The sequence below is a fragment of the Kogia breviceps genome, chromosome 1 (assembly GCF_026419965.1).
Source record: "Kogia breviceps isolate mKogBre1 chromosome 1, mKogBre1 haplotype 1, whole genome shotgun sequence".
In the NCBI taxonomy this organism is placed as follows: domain Eukaryota; kingdom Metazoa; phylum Chordata; class Mammalia; order Artiodactyla; family Physeteridae; genus Kogia; species Kogia breviceps.
This window is the reverse complement of record NC_081310.1, coordinates 89,477,316-89,499,136: the sequence shown is the minus strand read 5'-3', so window position 1 is coordinate 89,499,136 and position 21,821 is coordinate 89,477,316. Positions and strand designations below refer to the sequence as shown.

The following is a 21,821-nucleotide window of genomic DNA, read 5'->3' as shown; positions in this document are numbered from 1 at the left end:
CACTGAGCACTCTGGCTGTGGACTGGACTGGGATTCCCCTCCATTCCCACCTCCTGCCCTGGCAACTCTCCCGCTTCCTCACCCTCTCATCTCTCTCATCACCAGTCAGGTCCACAGGGAGTCCATTCTCCTTGAATAAACCAGACCAAATTATCAGGTAGCCCAAATGATTGCTACTGATGAACAATGTGAAACAAATTGATACACCTTTATTAACCAATAGATTCTACAACCATGCATCTTTTTATTTATTTATTCATTCATTTATTTTTTGGCAGTACACGGGCCTCTCACTGCTGTGGCCTCTCCCGTTGCGGAGCACAGGCTCTGGACACGCAGGCTCAGCGGCCATGGCTCACAGGCCCAGCCGCTCCGCGGCACGTGGGACCCTCCTGGACTGGGGCATGAACCCGCGTCCCCTGCATCGGCAGGCAGACTCTCAATCACTGTGCCGCCAGGGAAGCCTGATGTATCTTTTTAAACATGTAAGGGGTAACAGAGTTTTCTGATGTGCTCCACAAACGGGGGTTCTGGCTGCTGGGCTGGGGAACTGGAGGACCACAGAAGAGGCTGGGGTCCCCTGGTCTCCTGGGGAGTGCTGGGGGCTGTGGATGGCTGTGTGTCCTGGGGGGAGGAGATGCCATCACCATCAGGGGACCTCCTTGCAGCCACCAGTGGGATCTTGCTGGGCCCTGCTTCTTCTATTCGCCCCTTGGCTGGAACCTCACTGAGCTGAAGGAGTCTCACCTCAGCATAGATGACAGAAATGTCCTGTGGGAGAGTCAGGTCAGGGTGAGGAAGCAGACGTGACACAGAGAATGAGAAAAGAGCAGGGGTCCCATCTCACCTTTTCCCGCCAGGCTGACTGGGCAGCCCTAGCTGTGGGGAAGAGCAGCGTTAAGGTTAGGGCGCTGGGTCTGTGGGGTGTCCCCTTCCCACCTCCTCGTGGCACCTTCCTCCAGAGAGCACGGGCCGGCCAGGGTAGGTGGCTGCTCCCCCTTTTATTTCTCAGGGCTTCTCACCCTCAATCTGAAAGCAGGTGGGCCTGGGAATCAGGAGACCCCAGCTGTGTGACCGGAGGCCAGTCACTTGGCCTCTGAGTCTCAGCTGCTTCAACCAGGAAAGGGTGGTGGCGTTGACAGTGACTGCCTTGCAGGATTACAGTGTGAAGCAAGAGACAAGAAGGTGCCCAAGATACTTCTAGAATAACTCCTCCATTAGACACCCACTCTGCACCAGGCAACCATTTAGGTGTGAAAATTTTATAGCTGATCTATCTAGTATACAGCTAACGGAAGTATAATTCTGTGTATCTAATCTCACACCAGTCTTGCCAAGTAGGGGGTATTGATGCCTTCCCACAGTGGGATGAGAAAACTGAGGCTCAGCGAGGTGAATAACTCTCCACAGTCACTTCCATAAGAAGCGGAACCGTAGGCAAATATTGAATCTTTGTGAATGGGAAGCATTCTCCCACTGATAAAAGATCCAGTATCCCCTCTTCTATGCATCTTGGAACAGAATGGCTCTCCTTACTTTGGGTTTCAGATACCTGCACCCACCCAACAGGGAAAGCCTGCTCAGAGCTTGAGCTGGAAGCAGACTGTCCCAGACCCCACCCCTGCCCCGAATCATGCCTTCACCCTTGTTGCCTGCTAGGATTAAAAGGATCATATTTTCCTATTTTCCTTATTTTGCTAATGAAATCCATAGAGTCTGAGGTTGGCTTCTTTTCTCCTTTCTTATGTTTAAGTCCTCATTGTGACTCTTCTCAGGAAGGAACTGGGCCCACGTGTGCTTTCCCACCTGCTTGGCAATGCTCTGGCCAGCAGCTGGTCAGGTCCTGGGAGAAATGCCCTGAGTCCAAGAGACTTCTTGGCTGTCCACTTTCCCTAGTGCCCTTTAGAGGTGGGAGCAGAGTCCCTAGACTGACTCAAATCCATTTTACAGACTAGGAATTGAAATCTCAGCACAGGTGAGACATAAAACAAGCTCCCTATTTTTGAACACCTATTGCATACCAGACAATCCTTATGGATTCTAGAACCCAGGTTCTATTCCTAGCCGATTATAATAATCTTACAAAGTAGGCATTATCTACACTTTATAGATTAGGCTCGGAGAGCTTAAATAACTTGCCCACAGGCACACAGTGAGTACCTAGAATCAAGTTTTGAACTCAATCCTGACTGACTCCACATTCCACAGAACTCAGTTCTCACTGACTCCCACACTCCTCCCATGATTCCACATGGCCTGTTTGTCTGTTAGAGAGAGGACTAGCCTTCCCCGTGCCTGACATCTTGACTCTGGTATCTGTGGCCGGGGTTCATGGTCTTTGTGGCTCCCTCTTAGAGCTGAGACTGCCCTGTTTAGACTTACACTCAGGGTCAAAGACAAACTGTATCATTCTTTTTCTTTCTTTTTTTTTTTTTTTTTTGCAGTACGCGGGCCTCTCACTGTTGTGGTCTCTCCCGCCACGGAGCACAGGCTCCGGACGCGCAGGCCCAGCAGCCACGGCCCACGGGCCCAGCCGCTCCGCAGCACGCGGGATCCTCCCGGACCGGGGTACGAACCCGCGCTCCCCGCACTGGCAGGCGGACTCCCAACCACTGCGCCACCAGGGAAGCCCCATTCTTTTTCTTTTTTTCCTTTGTTTCTCCACAATGCTCAGAAAAGGGCAAAAAAAAAAAAAAAATTCCTCCCTAGTTGGGATGGTAACAGTGGAGGTGTGGTGGAGATGATGTATATGATGGTGATTATGGTGGACATAGTGCTGTTTGTGGTGATGGTGGTAGTGAAGGAGGAGATGATGGTGGTGGTGGTGAAGGTGGCCATGGTCAGGGTGATGATGGTGGTCAGGGTGATGACAGTTGTCATGGTGATGATGGTGGTAGTGATACCTCACTCTAGGCCCCAAACTTCCCCTTTACATTAGCAAAGATGTCAAGTTTGACCCGACATCACTCACCTTTCACTCTCCTTTGGGATCGTACGTACCACAGAGTAGATAACCCCTTCATCGTTCTCATTCTGGCAATGAACTGAAAGAAGGAACGCAGCTGCAGCTTGAATAGGACCCACCTGCTCTCCCACCTCAAGACCCAGAAACACTTATGGAGGGAAGCTAAGCAGGGGCTGTTATGATGATACCTGGCAGTGGGAAGCAGTTATTAATGTGGGATATCCATCTTGGCAGGAGGTGCCTGACCCCTGCAGCAGATTCTAGCAGCGTCCCCAGCCCTGACATTGTTTAAACTAGAGGTTGGCAATCTTTTTCTGTAAAAAAGGTAGTGAATATTTTAGGTTTTGCAAATACCTGGCTCTGTAGTGTGATAGCAGCCACACATGACACATACACAATGCTCTTTACAAAAATACTTTGTGGCCCAGATTTGACCCATGGTCAAATTTGCTAACCCTTGGTCTAAACCTCCCTCTTGGGGGCTGGCATCCTTTCCTGCCTCCCTCTCCCACCACCAGCTCCATGCACTTAAGCTCTCCCCAGAAGCCATCTGTTTCCTTCCCCAGATGACTCTGATTCCTGAGACTCGGGCTCATGAGGCCTTCTTTCTCATGACTCCCCTTAAGAGGCCTTTCTCTGCCTTTATGGACAGACACTGGTGCTACTGCAAGACCTTACCATTGACATACAGTGGGTGTTCCTCTCCACCTGGGGCTGGGGGCAGATTCCAGGGTGGAAGGGGCCCTAGGAGATGCAAAGGAACAATTCACTGAGCGCCCTCAGAGAGCAGACTGGACAGTGGGGGCAGAGAGGCTGAGAGAAAGAATGTCAGTTACCTTTAAATATTGTATAAAAAATTAAACGAAAAAAAAAAAGAATGCCAGCAGAGGTTGCTGGAGGTCTGAGGCTGGTTTGTTAATGAGGGTTAATTCACAGGTCTGGACACGGTTAAGTTTTATGGGTTGTTTCCTTTGAAAAATACCCCAGAGGGGAGGATGGCTCCATGGGAATAACTGGGAGGAAGCAGGGTCAGAAAGGATGGGTCACGTCCTTGCATCGAAAGGGCCCAGACCCACCAGTCAGGCTGCTTTTCAGAAGGAGGAAAAGCTAATAACTTTGACAACATACCATGTGCCAGAAACAGGGCCAGGGAATTCAAATACAGCGTCTACTTAATAGCAAACCTCCTAACCCAGGGACAAGCACAGAGCTGGATGTCACAAAAGCCCCCCTACCTAAATCTTCGGTGTCTGATGTTCTTCACAACCACCTTGAAAAGGTTGATACTGTGATTTCCGCTTTTTAGATGAGGTGACTGAGGTTAGGAGAGGTGACTTCTTCGAGGTCACACAGAAAGTGGTGGAGACCGGATCTTAATCCAGTGTGTACACTTTTTCTCAACTACCATGCTGCCTCTGTGAAAGCAGGCATTTCCAGAACTTTAAAAATTAGCTCTTGGGGGCTTCCCTGGTGGCGCAGTGGTTGAGAGTCCGCCTGCCGATGCAGGGGACACGGGTTCGTGCCCCGGTCCGGGAAGATCCCACGTGCTGCCGAGCGGCTGGGCCCGTGAGCCATGGCTGCTGAGCCTGCGCGTCCGGAGCCTGTGCTCCGCAACGGGAGAGGCCACACGGTGAGAGGCCCGCGAACCGCAAAAAAAAAAAAAAATAAATAAATAAAAATTAGCTCTTGGGATAGGAATTGGGTCACAAGTGGATGTTAGAACACCTGGTTCATGCCTGGTGTCCAAGAAATATTCATTAGCTCTAACAGCAAGAAAGCATCAGGTAGCACCTTTGGACATGGTTCCTCCTGTAAAACCAAGAGGGCATTTGTGGAGACTCAGAGAGGCCTCTAATGCTCATTTGTCTGAGTCTCCATTCACGAAGAGCTCTGTGAATTTGATGGAACGGTGTTTTATGGGAGGTGTGACAGTGGGAAATGAAATGAACACTTTTAAGCAAACAACCAGAACTTGCACACTTAGGTAACTGCTACTTTGAAGTAGACCTCCTCCTGTATGACCACCTCCTTGTCCTAGTGATTCCATAATTGGTCACAATGCTTTGAACATTGCCTTCAGAGATACAGTCTGTGGAATATCTTCAGTGGTGGCACATTTGTGTTTGTTGAGGAATGGATATGCTGTCTGGAAATGGTTAAGGGTCTTCTAAAGCTGGGCATGAAGAGAAAAGCTGTTGGACTGTGTTTCTTGTGTGGCTATGGAATTGGGCCTGAAGGTGGTTTTCTGAGTGACGTTCTAAGGAAGGTTTTGTGCCCCTGAGCTTCTGAGATGATAGGACCACCACCAGGAGTCTTATTTTCATGAGAGATAGGTTCCTTAACAAAATGGAGCCCAGGTGCTCCCCAGGCCGGCAGTGGAGGTGGGGTAGGGGAGTGGAAATGGGTGGAGTAGCAAAATCGCCACATGAAGAGGGATGCTCCTTTGTTCCCTGTGAAACGCATCTTCCTCTTGAAGATCTTCCACCAGTGACTGTTCCTCCACCATCTTGTTTGGGCCCGGGAGGGAGATGGCTGTACTATGTTGCTTTGCGTTTAACTCTCTGACCCAGAGGTGAGTGGGCAGAAACACCCATGCTGTTGAGACCAGGCTGGCTTTATGACAGGTGCAGAGATGGTAGAATTCACAGATCTTCAGTTTATGGTCCCCTACTCCAGCTGCTTCCTCATCTAACTCTGGGCCTGGCTCCATCTTTCTCCCACTGCACAGGTATACCTTAAAGCAACCCTGGCCTGCCTTCATGAAATCTAGACTCAAGACTAAAGGAAAGGAGAGATGAGAAGTTAGATGGACAAAGTCTGCTAAATTAAAAAGGGGAGAGGAAGTCAGAGCCTGGCTCAAGCCCTAACTGGGGTGCCTGGTGAGGTAGTGGGTCTGGGGCTGGGGAGAGATACTTTCAGGTATCCTGGCTGATGGTCAGGGAAGACTACGTGGATTGCAGGACTGGGGGGCTTTCCTCAAAGAACAGTCTGGCTTAGCTCTCAGAACTCATCACAAATTCCTTAACTGAGGGAGCTGCAAACTTGAAAAAGCAAATCTAGCTGGAGGTCTATGAGAACAATTACTTTTGTCCTTGGCAAGTAGAAAATAAAAATGTTGCCCCCAGGGAGGAAGAAGTAGGTTGATTTGAACTTCTGTAGGTGGATTTGAAGCCCTAGGAATAAACCGGGACCAAATAGCTTTGGCACTGGGAACCATTCCCTTCAACATAGCCCCAGGCAAACAAGGGATAGAGTTGGAATAAACTTGTAGCCACCAAAGGTGATTGTTTTGAAAGCCAACCTTCATGCTTAATTATCATGACCATGACAGGAAGAAGAGGAGAGTCTGGAATTTCAAAACCAATAGATGACCTAGAAATGCCATGTATCTGATTATTTTCACTTATTTCTCCCTATAGAATTCTCTCCCTATAGAATTTCTCTCATCTGAATTTTAGCTAAACTTTTTATGACTCTGATCAGAGGAATTACAGAAGGGATAACAGGAGCAAAGGCAGTTTGGGAACCTGCCAGGATGATGTGCTCAGACCAGAACGAGAATGTACTGAGCACCCACTCAGTGCCGAGCTAATACATCAGGTATGAGACAGATGTCACCTCATTAACTCAGACCATACAACATCCCAAGAGGGAGACATTTAGTGAAACTTAAAAGGAACTGGCCCAAGGTTACTGAATTAGTAAATAGCAGTGCTGGGACCAGGCTATTCCCTGGTGCTCTCCACCACTCATCTTTCCTGATGAGTTAACAGCCATGGACTCTCACCCCGGGCACAGCACGGCACAGGTGTGTATGCATGAGCATACATGTGCACTGGAGTTCTCATGTCTTCTTTCTCCTCCACTAAGCAGACCAGAGCTCTGCTGACTTTAACAAGAGAATTGGAGGCCTCGGGTTTGTTCAGTCATATTCACATCCACAGACTGTCTTTCAAATGTGAAGGACACTGATCTACACCTCGTTTGGCTTGTAAGAACTCCTGTTTGTGCCTTTATTGATGCCCCAGTGTGCAGTAGTGTGTTTGTGCGCTCTCTGGGTGATTGGGTGTGTGAGACACTGTGTCTGTGTGTGTGAGTTCTGGAAGCTGTAAGTGTCCCTCCTGGGGCCCCTTTGTATGACGTGTGAAGAAAAGTCCCTCCTCCTCCCAATACCCAGAAGTAAGCGGTTGGTCCTGTCAGGCTCTGGCTTTCCGATGGCTGGGCTGTGCCTGGCATAGGGATTCGGCAATCAAGAAAGCCAAAAAGAGTTACTGACTGGTTTTTCTCCAGGGTCTGAAATACCCTAGAAGTGCAGCAGCAATGACCATCAGGCCAAGCAGGCTTGCAGGCAGCCAAGGAACCAGTCAGTTGATGCTAGTGGGGGCAGATAAGACCCGAGGACCTGGGGGGTGAGTAGGGGTGACCATGAGCATTGAGGATGAGATTAACAAATGCACCCCAGATGGCACAGGAGAGGCAGAGTGTTTGGCATTAGTGGGAACCACCTGGCCTGAAGGAGCCTTGCCAGTGGGAATGAGGGACGGATCAAAGGATGTCAACATGGATGGGCAATTCCATGGATGACCATGTGGCCCTCCCTCCACGGTGCCCCTCACTCTCTGTGGACTTCACTGTTTCCCTGCCAGGTTCAGTGGACAGATGCTCCAAGCGGGGTCCGTGCTCGGTCAGTCATGCGGTGCCTGCTCTGGGCCCAGCATTGTGGGAGGCATGGCGGGAGGAACACAGAGGAGTGAGATCTGACCCTGACCAGCTTGCTGGGGCTCACAGCCCAGTTGGGGGACAAGACCTACCATCCACGGAGAGTGTCTCAGGCTTGCTTGTCTCTTTGGAGACACTGTTCTCAGCCTCGCAGGCGTAGTTCCCAGCATCCTGCTCTGACATCACCGGGAAGAGGATGGAGACGGATCCACCATGGGGAGCCACGTGGTTCCACAGGGTGTCCCCATTGAGGTAGAATGAGGATCGGAGGGGAGGAGCTCCACAACTCGGCTGGTGGGTCTCAAGGTGAGCAGAGGACAGGACGCAGGAACCGGGGCAGCACACAGTTGGAAGGGTCAGCGGGATCCCCACACTCCTCCCTTAGGGAGCCCTCCCCACATTCCCAGGGGGCCCCACAGCCCACTGTCCAGGCCCCTGGGGAGTGTCTCCCCGTCCTCCCCTTACCCCACACCCTGACCTCCAGCTGGGGACTCTGTTTCTGGACCCAGCCACTCTCAAGGGCCGCCTCGCACCAGTCAAGCCCGGAGTCTCCCTCCTCAGCTGCTGGGATGCAGAGTTCTGGATGGAGGCCCCTGTCTTGCAGGGTGTGGCCCTCCTTGTGGAAGGAGAAGAGGAGCTGCCAGGCTGACCTCTGGCTCCCCTCACGGAGGAGTGGGCTCCGGGATCCCCCCACGGAGCTCACGAGAGGGGTGGGCTCTCAGCACAGGAGGCAGGAACAGCTCTGGAAAGAGGCAGCCTGGGGCTCAGGAGGGGAGTCCTGGACAGAGAGGCCCCTGGAATCTGAGGTGAGATCTGAGCTTTGGCACATCCCAGGCCCTGCCCTGCGCCCTGTGGGAAGTGCTGTCACTGTCTCCCCGCACCTGGCCTCTCATCCCACACATCAGCTCTGAATTGACTCCCACAGACTTGAGCTCCTCTGGGGTCCCAGAAGGACAGAGACAGAAGGCCCTTAAAGGTCACCTAGTGCCCCGAGGAGAAGGGTCTGGCTCAGGGTCTCAAGGGGGGAGTAGCAGGGCTGGTTCTTCCCTTCCCCCACAGGGCATCTTCCCCCCCTTCCCTGGCTCCAGACATGCCCCATGGGGGGGCAGGGCATGTGGACAGCATCCTGGACATCTCAGGGCCCTGCAGATTGGCCCAGCATCAGGGGAAGCCAGAGAGAGGGGCGCTGCCCAGAGCACTGCTGACCTGTAAGACCAGACCCCTGAGCAGCACCCTTCCCACCTCCCCCAGTCCCCCAACTTGTGACTCACCTTGGACTTGAACCATGACAGTCCTTGAGGTTCGTCTGCCCACATACTGCATGTATGTCACCTGTCCAGTGCAGCTGTACCGGCCACTGCTGTTCACTGCTGCTGTTCCCGTGGACAGAGGCTGGTTGTCCTTAGAGAGATGGAGGAATTTTCCATCCCTGTAGAATTTCACCTGGGACAGTGCTGCGTTCCTCCTTCCCCAGCATCACAGAGTCAGGATATCCCCTTCAAACAGGGGGTCTGGCTGGACGGGAAGTCTCAGCCAGGCTGTGAAACACAGGAACAGGATCACCCTGGAGCTTCAGGTCCCTCAGTCCATTTTCTCCCTCTGTCCACCAGCCTAATGCCTCCCCCGCAGCTCTCGCCACCCCCACCCCCCCCCACTCCCCAGATGGAGGCTCTTGGTCAGCTCCTTCACAGCTGTCACTGTCTCCCAGACCTTCACGCCAGACCAGGGCAGGGCCTCTGCTTTCCTGTACCCCTCCTTCCTCTTCTTCCTCTGCCCTTCTCCTCTATTCCCCCGCTCCCCCCTCCTCTCCCTGTGCCTTCTCTCTGGCCTCTTTCCCTCCTACCCTCCTTGTCTCCTTTTTTTTTTTTTTTTTTGGCTGTGATCAGGGATCTAACCCGTGCCTCCTGCAGTGGAAGCGCGGAGACTTCACCGCTGAACCTCCAGGGAAGTCCCCCTCCTTGTCTCCTTTTATACTGCATTTTCCTCTGCCACCTTGACAAGCCTGAGTCAAGTTGGATTCCTTCCATCTATTGTTCTGCTTCATTCCTCCTTATTAGCTTCTCAGTCCCCTAGATTGGTTTCTTTTCCTCTGGTGACTCCAGTGCAGCTCTTTCTTCAGCGTCCACCTCTGACGGTAGCTGTACCCCAGTCCACCAGAGAGGAGCTGGAGGGGTGGGTGTTGGATGTGCCATGGCCTGGGCTCGCTCCCTCCTGCTTCCCTCACCAGGCTTCCCCAGGCCCAGCCTCCATCGGCACTCCCAGCAGGGAGGTTCATTTCCACCACAGTCATGGTGCAGGATCTGTCATTTCTGTCCTCATTTCTAAAATGCATTTTATGTCCTGACATGGACAAGAAAGGAGCTCCTGGGGACCCAGCATCACCTGCAGGGCAATCCCAGGCTGGCCTGGCCCCAGGGCATACTTCTTTTTTTTTAACATCTTTATTGGAGTATAACTGTTTTACAATAGTGTGTTAGTTTCTCCTTTACAACAAAGTGAATCAGTTATACATATACATATGTTCCCATATCTCTTCCCTCTTGCGTCACCCTGGACATACTTCTTTGATCCCAGACAGCCTCAGGAGCATGGGAGTAATGATGAGTAATCAGATAGGGAGACCTGAGGAGAGCCCCAGAACATCCTGCCTTTGCCTGGATCCACCTGGATCCCTAGAACCCATTCCCCTCCCCCTAGACTAGGTAACGATGCTCACATCATAGCTGAATAATGGGGCTTGCTTTCTTGGCTGCTCTTTCTAGCATCACTAACTATTGGTTTAGATTTCCCTCCCTGGCATACACAGAACATGTCCTTGGAGGTCAAGATGTTCCTAGGCCAGAGTTTTCACCTACTTGACAGAAGCTCCATGGAGTTCAGTGGGACAGGATGGGAGGGAGGGCAAAGGTAGCCAAGGGAGAAAGAAGGCAGACCCAAAGAGAAAGATTCCTACTTCTTTGAACATTAGAGGGATGGAAGGGAGTCTAGAGCCTTGATGAATGGAGATTACAGGAGCTCCAGAGCCACACTGAGAGGAGGAGACTGAAGCCATTGCTACTTGTAAGGGAGCCGGATAGTGGCCTAGAGCCATTCTTCTGGGACTTGAGTCACCCTATAACTATCCTCAGCCTGAGAGAGTAGAGTGCTGGGTTTCTCCTCTTCCTGGGCATTAGTGAAGACTCCTGAGGAAGAAGCCGAGGCAGGTGTTACTCTGAAGATGTTTCTGGGGGACCCAATGGCCCTGACTTTTCCCTGTCCATTAAGTTTTGGCCCAGAGACACACTTGGAGATGAAAGAGACATAGACAAGGCTCACCAGTTTTCCCAACACGGGGAACTGCAAGAGAACAAAGTGATAGAATTCGATAAAGTAGCAGAAAAAACCTTCTGACAAGGAGGAGGACTGTCACCTTATAAGTGGGTGCTAACATCCATTCAACCAGTCAACCACCCAGCCCCCTAAGCACATAACTATCTAAGCCACCCAACTGCTCAGTCACCCAGCCACTCAACACCCAGCCACCCAACTATCTAACCACCTAACCACCCAGTCACCCAGACATCCAGCCAGCCAGCCACTCAGCCACTCAACTTTTATGGTGGACCTGCTGCCTAGAATCCTTTACCCTATCTCAGTTCAAATGCCACCTCCTTAAACAGGTCTTGCTGGGGGCCCCCAGTCAAAAGAATTCTCCTCCATCACTATCACAATACCCTATTGTATTATCATCAGAGCACTTATCACCGTTTGAAATTATCTTTTCTTTAAATTGCCTACTTGTTATCACCTGTCTCCCTCTGTCTAGAATGTAAGCCCCATGAGAGCAGGTACTCTGCCTGTCTTGTTCACTGCTGTGTTACCTATGCCTGGTGCCTGTACCTGGATCATGGTCTGTGCGTAATAAGCATATACTGAATAGATGCATGAATGCTTTCCTTTGTGCCCACTCATGCGGGGCAGGGAACAAACACAGAAAACATAGGACTAGATTCCTACACTAATGTGCTGAGGGTCCAATATACACCTACAGAAGAGCTCAGACAGCAAAGGCAGGACCTGATTCCTGTGGTCCATCTGTCCACAGAGCTCTGGGGAATAGAGTACGGGAGTGATGAGAGGAAGGGGGCGAGATTTCCCTGGAGGAGTAATCATTAACAGGTCGTGGGACATGGACGGGCAGCTCAGACAGATGAGAGAACTATCAGCAGGCCAGCGCATCACACACCGTGTTGCACTTTGTATGCATTGCACGAATGCTTCTAGAGGAACCAATGTTTGAGGAGAAGAGGTGGCCAGGAGAGAGAGGCCAAACCACAGAATGATGACAGATGAAGTGAGGCAGGTGTGATCAGTCCCAAGGGATGGAGGACCCTAAACTGAGGGGCACAGCTGGATATAAAGCAGTGGAGCGTATTCTGGGCTTTGGAGCAAGGGGTGAAATGAATGGTGTAGGGCTGAGTGCAGTCAGTCCAGCCTGTCCCCAGGCATTTTACCTGTGCCCTTCATTGTTGGGTGCTGTGCAGAACACTGAGAAATGCAAGAATGGACTTGGAGGAGGTAGGTGAAGACCCCCTCAGCAGATGTTTGGCATATGTTCATTCACAGGCTGTCATCCTTGCTGTCCACATGAGCTGGGATACATTCTCTACCTACTCAGGTCACCTGCAGGTTCTCAGTGTGTGCAGAATCTCTTTCTTATCATCCCTCCATCCCTCCATCTTCCTCAGGCCTCCATGTCTAAACACATCTTCTTCTATGAGCTTGGTGTAGTGGAGAGCATGCAGGCTTTGGAACCAGATGGCCTGGACTAGACTCATAAATCCATCTCTTTCTATGCGACCTTGGACAAGTTGTTTAAAGTTCAAGAGCCTCCAGTTCCTGGTTCTGTCTGTATAACAGAAACGATAATAGTCATTTTTCCCTTACAGAGTAGTTACATAGATTGTATCAACCCTCTGCCTGGGAAGGTGGTTACTACATTAACTCAAAGCAGAAAGAAGGCCTGACCTCAGAGTGACTAAGTAAGACCTTACTGGGTAGTGATGCCTCCCCTTCCTTTCTCTTCTCCCCTGGGAAACGATTTTGCAGCTACAAAGTGATGAACAGACAGGGTTGAGGGGACTGACGCCTATAACAAGAGAGAAGGTATCCAGGGAGCATAGGCACTTCAAATGAGCTCATGTCCCCAGATCCTGATGACTTGCTGTCCAGGGCACTGCAAGACCTTGGGGTTGTGACTGCAGGACCACCGTGTATAATCAAGACAGCCACCAACTGGGGACAGAGTGGGTGACACCTCCCTACTGCAGTTCCTATAAAGAAGACCCGAGGGCCTCAGTGAGCTGCAGGCTGAAGATGAGGTGACAGTGTGATGAGATAGCTGAGATCTATTGTCATCTTAAGTCGCACAACAGAGTCCCGACTGATGCAGGGAGCAGCCCCACTGAACTCGGCACTCAGGCCACTATGGGGGAGACGAGAAAGCCCAGCTCCTGGCCCACTGACAAAGCCCATCAAGATCAAGCAGACTAGGACAACGAAAAGAGTCTAGAAACCATTTCCTATTAGAGGGATTGGGAGACATTTCTCCGAGAAAGACCAGAGAGAGTACACAGGGATACCCAGTGGCCTTCAAATACTTGATGGCCTAAGCTTAAAAGGAGGGAGAGACTTGTTACTTCATAGGGCAGAAGTGGAACTAATTCATGGAAGTTAGATCAGAGAGTCAGGTTTCAGTTCAACATGAGGAACTATGTTGCGGTCGAGTTCTACCAAAGTGGAACATACTGCTTTGCCAAGCTGTGGCTGCCATGCAGCTGGGAGGGTCGTGTGTCACGGATGCTGTGTTTGCACATGGGGGGTGTGTTCCAGTATTGAGAGTGAAACTGGCTAATGCCCAGCTCAGAGGAAGATCAAGGTTCATCTCCTAAACTTTAAATACATCTTTAGTGTACAGCCATGTACCAGCATGTTCAATGTCAGGGCTTCTAGCCTCTTGAATCCCTGATAGCCAATACTAACAATAGGCACCATTTATTGTGTGACCATGTCCTGCCAGTCACTTTAAATGAATTTTATTTTCTAGTTTTACTTCATTAGAATCCAACTATACCCAGACTAGAGGTAGTGAGGTAGAATGGAGAAAGCACGGGGTTTGACATCATATGAACTTGGGTTTGCTTTGTTAGCATGGTAATTTTGCTCTTATTAGCAGTGTAATTCTAGGCAAGTTTCTTAAACATTTTTGAACCTCAGTTTCCTCAACTGTTTAATAGGGGTAAAAACCCCCTGCCCTATAACATCCTGAAGGTTAGATGAAATAATGTATGTACTACAAAGTACGTATTCAGTGTTTTGTTTTCTCTGTCTCTCTGGCCACATCTGAGAGGAAATAGCAGCTCTACCTTCATGGTAACTCCATTCCTACACGTTTAGCCGTGGGGTCTGAATCTTAGGCTGGCTTTCTGGGGTCCTGAGCATCCGGTGTGACTCAGTCGTGCCTGGGTTCCCCATACTCTGCCCACTAGTCACCAGTCACTGACTCTCCCTCCCTCTTCCTTTGCTCTCTCCCATCCAGACCCTGGGGTACACGCTGGGAAGCTCTTAGACTTTATCTAGTCAAGTACAAGGGCTGTTCCTTTCACAAGAAGTGAGTTGCCCTTGGCAACCTCTCCTCTGGAGTGTATCCAGGCACGAGGCCATCCTGTCCCTGCACTAACGTGAGCACTGACCTTCTCACTTGTCCAAACGGCCATTCATAGAACATACAGGGCAACACGGTGATGTCAGAGAAGGAAGAGCCTTGAGTGGAACAGGTATTTTCTTCCCAGGGGATAAACGCCCACAAACTCTGTCTAGGAAGCAAGTGTATTTAGGAATGGTTTTGCTTTTCTGGTTCAATGAAAACAAAAAACTTCTGGGACCAGGTTTAAAACGAAAAGTAAGTCAACTCAGAAACCATAAAGCACTATGTGCCCAGACTTGCTCCTTTTAAGTGTAGCAGGGGACAGTAGCTGAGCCTGAGCCGAGCCTGAGCTGAGCCTGGGCCGAGGTTACTGGCCCCGGGGTGCTCAGAGCAAGGAGAGAGGTATAGATTCAGAGGAATGGATTTGAACCTTCATATCGGTCCCCATGGACAAGTCAGACCCAAATAAGAATACCCCCGCCACCCTCCACACTAGAGAGAGGATGCAGGCAGAAGAGGAATGGCCAGTTTGAAGGGTGCTTTGGACACTTAGAGCATAAACCTCTTGACCAGGTGTGAAGCCCAGTCATTGTTGACTGGTTCTAAGAAAAAGCTGAGGCTTCATAAAAACATATCTCCTTGTAAAATCCCATGTTGTGCTCCTGTTGCTGACAGAAATGCACGGAACTGCTTTTTCCCCATTTCCTCCATCTCTTCTCTTACATTCTGGCAGCCTCCTTCCCTTCTATAATATCGTTTTCCTTTCAAGATAGCCCTGATGGATATTTTAACCTGATTTCACAGGGTAAAAGTGTCATTGGGTCTCAGCGTGTGATTTTTCTGCCTCCCTAAATTAGCTCTGATACATCGAAGGCTTGCCCTTCCAGGAGCCAAGAAAGTGGGATAGGAAACACCAGGACGCCCCTACGTCTCCACGCCCATCACTCTCAAGCATGCCCATATGCACGCGCTTGTCTCAAGCTCCAGCCATAAACCCACTTGAACTAGGAAAGGTGAAGTAAGGAACGTTGCATCTTAGGAACGACTTACAGTCTTCGGTGCCCAGAAGAGGACGCTGGCGCTTGCTGACTTACCGAAGAGCAGTGCAACTGTCCAGAGCAGCATGGGGCCTGGGCTGGCGTGGAGGAGGGAACCCGGGGCAGACTGAAGGCAGGGGTGAGACTGGGAGGGAAAGTATCTAGGCCACAGGCACAGGGGTGGGTGGGTGACCCCCTCTGACATAGGTGGTGTTAGTGCTTGATAATCTAAATATGGGAAGTGGGGAAGAAACTTTAAAAGTTCAAATTGGTATTTCTTCTTTGGTAGAAGGAGTGTTACACGAATGAATTTTCTTGACCGTAAAGCATAAAGGAGTCAGGTAAGCAACTAGCAAGCACTTTTGGATGCTCTCTCTGTGGTTTGAAAAAGCTCACGCTAGGAACTAGGGTGGGACAGGGCTATGGAAAGACCCAGAGACTGCCAGAATTTGCTTGGTCTCAGCATCACTTAGTCTGGAAGGTAGCACAGCTCTAGAAACACTAAGATCATCCACTCTCCACCCTGAGTTCTCCAAGATACCTTCTTCTTCAAGGAGAAGTGTGTCTGGACACTGCAATGAGGCAGAGAAATGGAATCCTGAAAAGAGTCCACAGGACTGTCAGCTCAGGAGAGAATCAGGGATTGATGAGGTTGGGGTAGAATGGGGCTGGAGGTTCTGAATATGAGGCTTTAAGACTGTCAGGTTATTATTTTGAGAAGAACCATTCATTAAAAGACACCATTAGGAGAGTGAACAGGCAAGCCACAGCTGGCAAGGTATTTTCAATACATATGGCTGACAAAGGACTCGTATCCAGAATATAAGAATTTCTACAAGTCAATTAGAAAAAGACAGACCACCCACTAGAAAAATGGGCAATGTTTTGGATAGGTACTTTACAAAAGCAGATATCCAAGCGCCCAATAAACACAGGATAAGGAACTTGACTTCATAAATCACCGTGGAAATGCAAACTTAAACTGCGATGAGATACCACCACAGCCCCCATAAGAATGGCCAAAACTATAGACAACCAAGTGCTGGTGAGGATGTGAAGCAACTAGAACTCGCGCATCCTTCCACAGGGAATATAATTTGGTACAACCACTTTGGAGAACTGTGTGGCAGAATCTACTAAAACTGAACATATAGATGCCTGATGACCGAGCATTTTCACTCCTATGTATATGCACATGTGTGGGCACAAAAGACAGGTGCAAGAATGTTCATAGCAGCATCACTTGTAACAGATTAAAAACTGGAAACTACTGGTCTCTCAACAGAGAAGGAGGCCATCTCCCCAACCCACACATCCTCTGAGGACTGAACATGTGAGTTTAAGGTGAAGCATGGAGAGGTGGGTAACATACCAGGAAGCACTTTCTGACAGTGAGGTTGTTCCTGAAAGTCTTTGGGTGAGAAGTTTCATATACGGTAGTCTGGAATTTGCTGTGCTTACTGCTGAAAGCAGGAAAGGACAGGGTGAATTTTCTAAGTTCTCTTGCCCTAGATTCTCTGATTCAGTGGAAATGGGAAACCAATCTGGCACTTCCAGGCAATTCTTTTGAGACTCAGTTGATTGGGAGAGAGGTAAAAGGAGTGAGGAAGTAAAGTAGGAATTGAATATCTTGTTGGCTCAGCTCAAGATGGTAACATTTATACATTTTCCTCTATTGTTCTCTTTCCAATAGATCTCCTGACTCTAGTTGTCTTTAACTTTGTTCAGCTGCAGGTCTAGAGGGTAACGTGGGCTACAGCTAAGGTAGGAGACGGGGCAACCACAAACGGTCTAGCTTGCAAGCACTCGAGGTGCTTTGCAGGCAGAACCCTTGAAGCCTCGGCCCCTGGATGCTTCCACTTTCACTGGGTTCCGGCAGCTTGAGTGCGTGAAGCCTCCCCCACTTCTCGCTCTACCCCTGCAGAGTAAGATTTGGTTGCACCTTCAGAGGTGTTAGTGAAGTTGGCTCTCTGAGCTGAACTGGGTGCACATCGTTTCTTGGGGATGAAGGTCACCCGAGGGAAGTAGGGCTGCTCTCAGGTTAGGATTCTTCCCAGACCCAGGCTCACCTTGAATCAAGACGCGGATGGGCTGGCGGGATTAAAACCCATAATACTAATACTTTAAGGGAAATAAGGGGCTAAAAGGAAGTGGGGAGGGTAACAGAGTGGGGGTTCTCAGCCAGAAGGGGCTTGAAGCCCAGGGGCCCCCATTCCTCAGGGTGAGCTGGCAGGAGAGCAGTGGTAAGGGACAATGGCTTCTGGGGAATGGGAAGATTCAGCCCCACTCCTAGGAGGTAAGAGGGAAGGGCGGGGTAGATAGCAGGGGTTAGGGGCAGCTCTGGGCGTGGAGACAGCATGGTGGGCCCCAGAGCCACCCACCTGAGCTTAAATCCTTGCTCTGGGTATTAATCTGCTAAGAGCTTGGTGAAGTTTTTAACCTCTCTGTACCGCAGACTCCTTAGTTCTAAAGTGGACAAACGATTACTCCTGCATTATAGGGGTGTTAGGAAGTTTAAAGGAGATAAAACCTTGCGAAACACTTAGACAATGCTGTCTAGAACTTTCTGCTATGGTGGTGATGTTCTCTGGGCTGTCCAGTTCAGTGGTTACTAGCCACATGTAGCTACTTGTGGTTGGCTAGTGAGACTGAGGAACTGAAATTTTTTTTTTTTTTTTTTTTTTTTTTTTTTTTTTTTTTGCGGTACGCGGGCCTCTCACTGTTGTGGCCTCTCCCTTTGCAGAGCACAGGCTCCGGACATGCAGGCTCAGCGGCCATGGCTCACGGGCCCAGCCGCTCCGCGGCATGTGGGATCTTCCCGGACCGGGGCAAGAACCTGTGTCCCCTGCATCGGCAGGCGGATTCTCAACCACTGCGCCACCAGGGAAGCCCTGAAATTTTGTTTTTAATTTTACTTAATTTAAATTTAAATAGTTAGTAAGTCAACTATATTCCAATATAAAATAAAAATTAAATTAAAAAATAAAAATAAATTTAAATAGCTACATGTGGCTAGTGGATGCCTTGTTGAATATTGCAAGCTTAGCATAATGACTGGCAAGTGGGAAGTGCTTGATGATTAGCTACCGTTGTAAGGAAAAGAGTGTGGAAGGCTTGAGCTATCAGAACCTTCCTCTCAACCTTAGTTTGTACTGGAAAGGCCCAAAGAGGTGAAGTAAATTGTGTAACGGTACTCAGCCATGAAGCCTGCTGGGATTGGAGCCACATCCCTAGCTGGGACTGGAGGCCCAGGGAAAGATTTGACATCATTTCTCTGAGTTAGGTTCGAAAGAGAACTGAGGAAATTTACCAAAAGCCTAGAATTTAGGACAGGAGCTGTAAAGACCAGGATTCCAGTGAAGATGGAGCCAGACTGGGAATGAAGCTCTGGGCCTGGCCGCACTATGAGGCATCTGATCAACCTCTTTCCCTCTCCCTCCTAGAGACCTGGAGAGAATTTGGAAGGGCCAATGGGAAAGTTTGTGTCAGGTCTGCAGTGATCCCCTGTGGCTACATGGACAATTGCCCTAACGAGAGCATCTTTATTAATACCGAAAGGTCATTCTCTGTCCACCTACCCACTTATCCATCAAGCTTTATTTTTTATTTTTTAGCTCTTGCTCAATGCCCAGTCCATCTGTGCCCCCGGGAGCTTAGGAGGAGACAGGCATACACTCAATATGGTCTTTGTACTTTTTAAACCATTTATTTTCATGCCTCCATTATCCTATTTCATCACACTTGTATTTGTTTTATTGTCTTTCTCTAATTCCAGTTTGTGATCTCCCCAAAGCCAAGAGCCAAGTCTAATTTATCTTTGTGTCTCCAGGCCTAGCACAGTAAGAGCTTCAAGGTATGGCAAAGTATAATTGTTAGGAGTTCTGGAGTCAAAGAGTTGGGTTCTAATTCTGGCTCTGCTGCCTACTAAGTGGAGGATGGGGGGTGGGAGGGGTCGCTTAATCTCAGATTTTAAATCTCTAACAAGGTAATAATGACCTTGATTTCTAGTACTGTGGAGAGGATTACACTTTTGTGCACACAGTATCTTGTACACTAATCCTTCCACCTGAAATTGGGGTCTACACTTATATTTTCTTAGGAGCCTTGTACCACCAATGCTATGTGAACTTTTCTCTCCCATGAGTACGGTCACACCATCTCAACTGGATCTTTCTGAAAGATGCTCTGAAAGATGCTCAAGTCTCTTTTGTCTTCAAACCAAACCAAACCAAACCATTCCTGCAACCCTTCTCTTGACTCCACACTCACCATAAGCCCCATTTACAGTCACTCTACTTCAAAGAGCCGAATATGGCGGCGCTTCCCAGTTGGTATTCTAAGACTCACTGGTGTATCTCAAATGGTTACAAGTGTTACAAGATATTGATTTTCTCAGCCCTCAGGGCAGCTGGGTGGTGCCACACTTCCAGCCGGGAGCAGCCTTGCTCAATTACCCAAAGTTCCATTTAAATATAATTTTCTAGGGCTTTCCTGGTGGTGCAGTGGTTAAGAATCGGCGTGCCAATGCAGAGGACACAGGTTCAAGCCCTGGTCTGGGAAGGTCCCACAGGCTGTGGAGCAACTAAGCCCGTGCGCCCCAACTACTGAGCCTATGCTCTAGAGCCTGTGAGCCACAACTACTGAGCCCACGTGTCACAACTACTGAAGCCCGTGTGCCACAACCCCATGCCTAGAGCCCGTGCTCTGCAACAAGAGAAGCCACTGCAATGAGAAGCCCATGCACCACAATGAAAAGTAGGTCCCACTTGCTGCAACTAGAAGAAGCCCACGTGCAGCAACAAAGACCCAACGCAGCCAAAAATAAATAAATAAAATAAATTTTAAAAAATTAAAAAATTAAAAAATATATATATATAATTTTCTATATGTGCCACAAAGTGAAAGAGTTTGGGAAGTGCTGACATGCATTCTGCCATCCCCTGGTCTCCATTTGCTCCCTTCTCAATCACCCCTCAACCCGCTCCAATTTGGCTTCTGCCTCCTTCATGTCTCCAGCATATCCAGTGGGTGGGGTTTTGTTCACACTCTGTTTGATTTCATGCTCACATTGTTACTGCTGATTACTCCCTCCTTCCCGAAACACTGGGACACCAGGAAACCTTGTTTCCTCTCCACTCTCAGCAGGCTCTGCTCCCTCCTCCAGGGTCTTTGAAGAAGTTCTTCTGACTCCAGTCCCGGGCCCTGTTCTCTGTTCACTTTACAGTCTCACACTCAATAGTCTTATCTGTGCCCATGGTTTAAATGATCACTTCTAACGCAGATTCCCGTATTTGTCATTCTAATGCAGGTCATAACCTTGCATTTAAGATATGAAACTGCTGGGGGGGGGATACATTGGGAGATTGGGATGGACATATACACACTACTATATATTAAATAGATAACCAATAAGGACCTACTGTATAGCACAGGGAACTCTACTCAAAACTCTGTAATGGCCTAGGTGGGAAAAGAAGCTAAAAATAGGGGATATATGTATAAGTATAATTGATTTCACTTTGCTGTACGCCTGAAACTAACACAACATTGTAAATCAACTATACTCCAATAAAATTTTTTTGTTTTGCGGTACGCGGGCCTCTCACTGTTGTGGCCTCTCCCGTTGCGGAGCACAGGCTCCGGACGCGCAGGCTCAGCGGCCATGGCTCACGGGCCCAGCCGCTCCGCGGCATGTGGGATCTTCCCGGACCGGGGCACGAACCTGTGTCCCTTGCATCGGCAGGCGGACTCTCAACCACTGTGCCACCAGGGAAGCCCCCAGTAAAATTTTTTTTTAAAAGATATGTAGGGACTTCCCTGGAGGTCCAGTGGTTAGGACTCTGCGCTTCCACTGCAGGGGGGCATGGGTTCAATCCCTGGTTGGGGAACTAAGATCCCACCTGCCGCGTGGTGCGGCCAAAAATAAATAAATAAATTAATTAAAAGATATGTAACTGCTTACCAGAGAGCTCTACATGGAGGTCTCAGAGGCTTCATAAGCTCAACTGTCGAGACTGAACCCAGCCCCTGCCTTTGAAGCTGGTCCTCTTCTGGTATTTCCTGTGTTAGCTGGCAGCACCACTCACCACCCTGCTGTGCAAGTCAAAAACCTGGGTGTCACGACTCTGATTTGCCCCAAACTTTCCCATACTATGACCCTTTTGGATAACTGGTATCGTGCATGTGTGCATGCTTTGTATTTCTGTTGTTGATCATTTCCCCACTGCCGTTCTGCCTGAATCCCAGTCGTGTCTTAGATTTCAGTTTACATAACCATTCCTATGGAAGCTCTTTCCTGACCACCCCCCATCCCCCAGCCCAGGCTGGCTGAGGGGCACATACATCTGTCTCAGCATTTAGCACACCCATCCGGCATTGTAATCGCCTCTTATGTGCATTCCCTCCACAGGACTGC

General features: G+C 49.5%; 1 protein-coding gene across 2 annotated transcripts in view; it reads right to left on the bottom strand.

Moving 5' to 3' along the window:
* Positions 1-224: 224 nt before the first annotated feature.
* The window catches only part of FCRL6 (Fc receptor like 6), a 34,960-nt gene continuing 13,363 nt past the window's right edge, over positions 225-21,821 (bottom strand). The window contains exons 1-7 of one of the 2 annotated variants that reach the window (XM_067039338.1): positions 14,416-14,436; positions 11,000-11,020; positions 8,956-9,222; positions 7,777-7,984; positions 3,644-3,709; positions 2,972-3,044; positions 225-771 (exon numbers count right to left, since the gene is read on the bottom strand). In XM_067039338.1, coding sequence (XP_066895439.1) covers positions 744-771; positions 2,972-3,044; positions 3,644-3,709; positions 7,777-7,984; positions 8,956-9,000 — 420 coding nt within the window. In that variant the 5' untranslated portion in view covers positions 9,001-9,222; positions 11,000-11,020; positions 14,416-14,436 and the 3' untranslated portion in view covers positions 225-743. Of the gene's footprint in view, positions 772-2,971; positions 3,045-3,643; positions 3,710-7,776; positions 7,985-8,955; positions 9,223-10,999; positions 11,021-14,415; positions 14,437-21,368; positions 21,500-21,821 lie in introns of those variants that run through there. The other variant, XM_067039329.1, reaches the window with a different exon arrangement.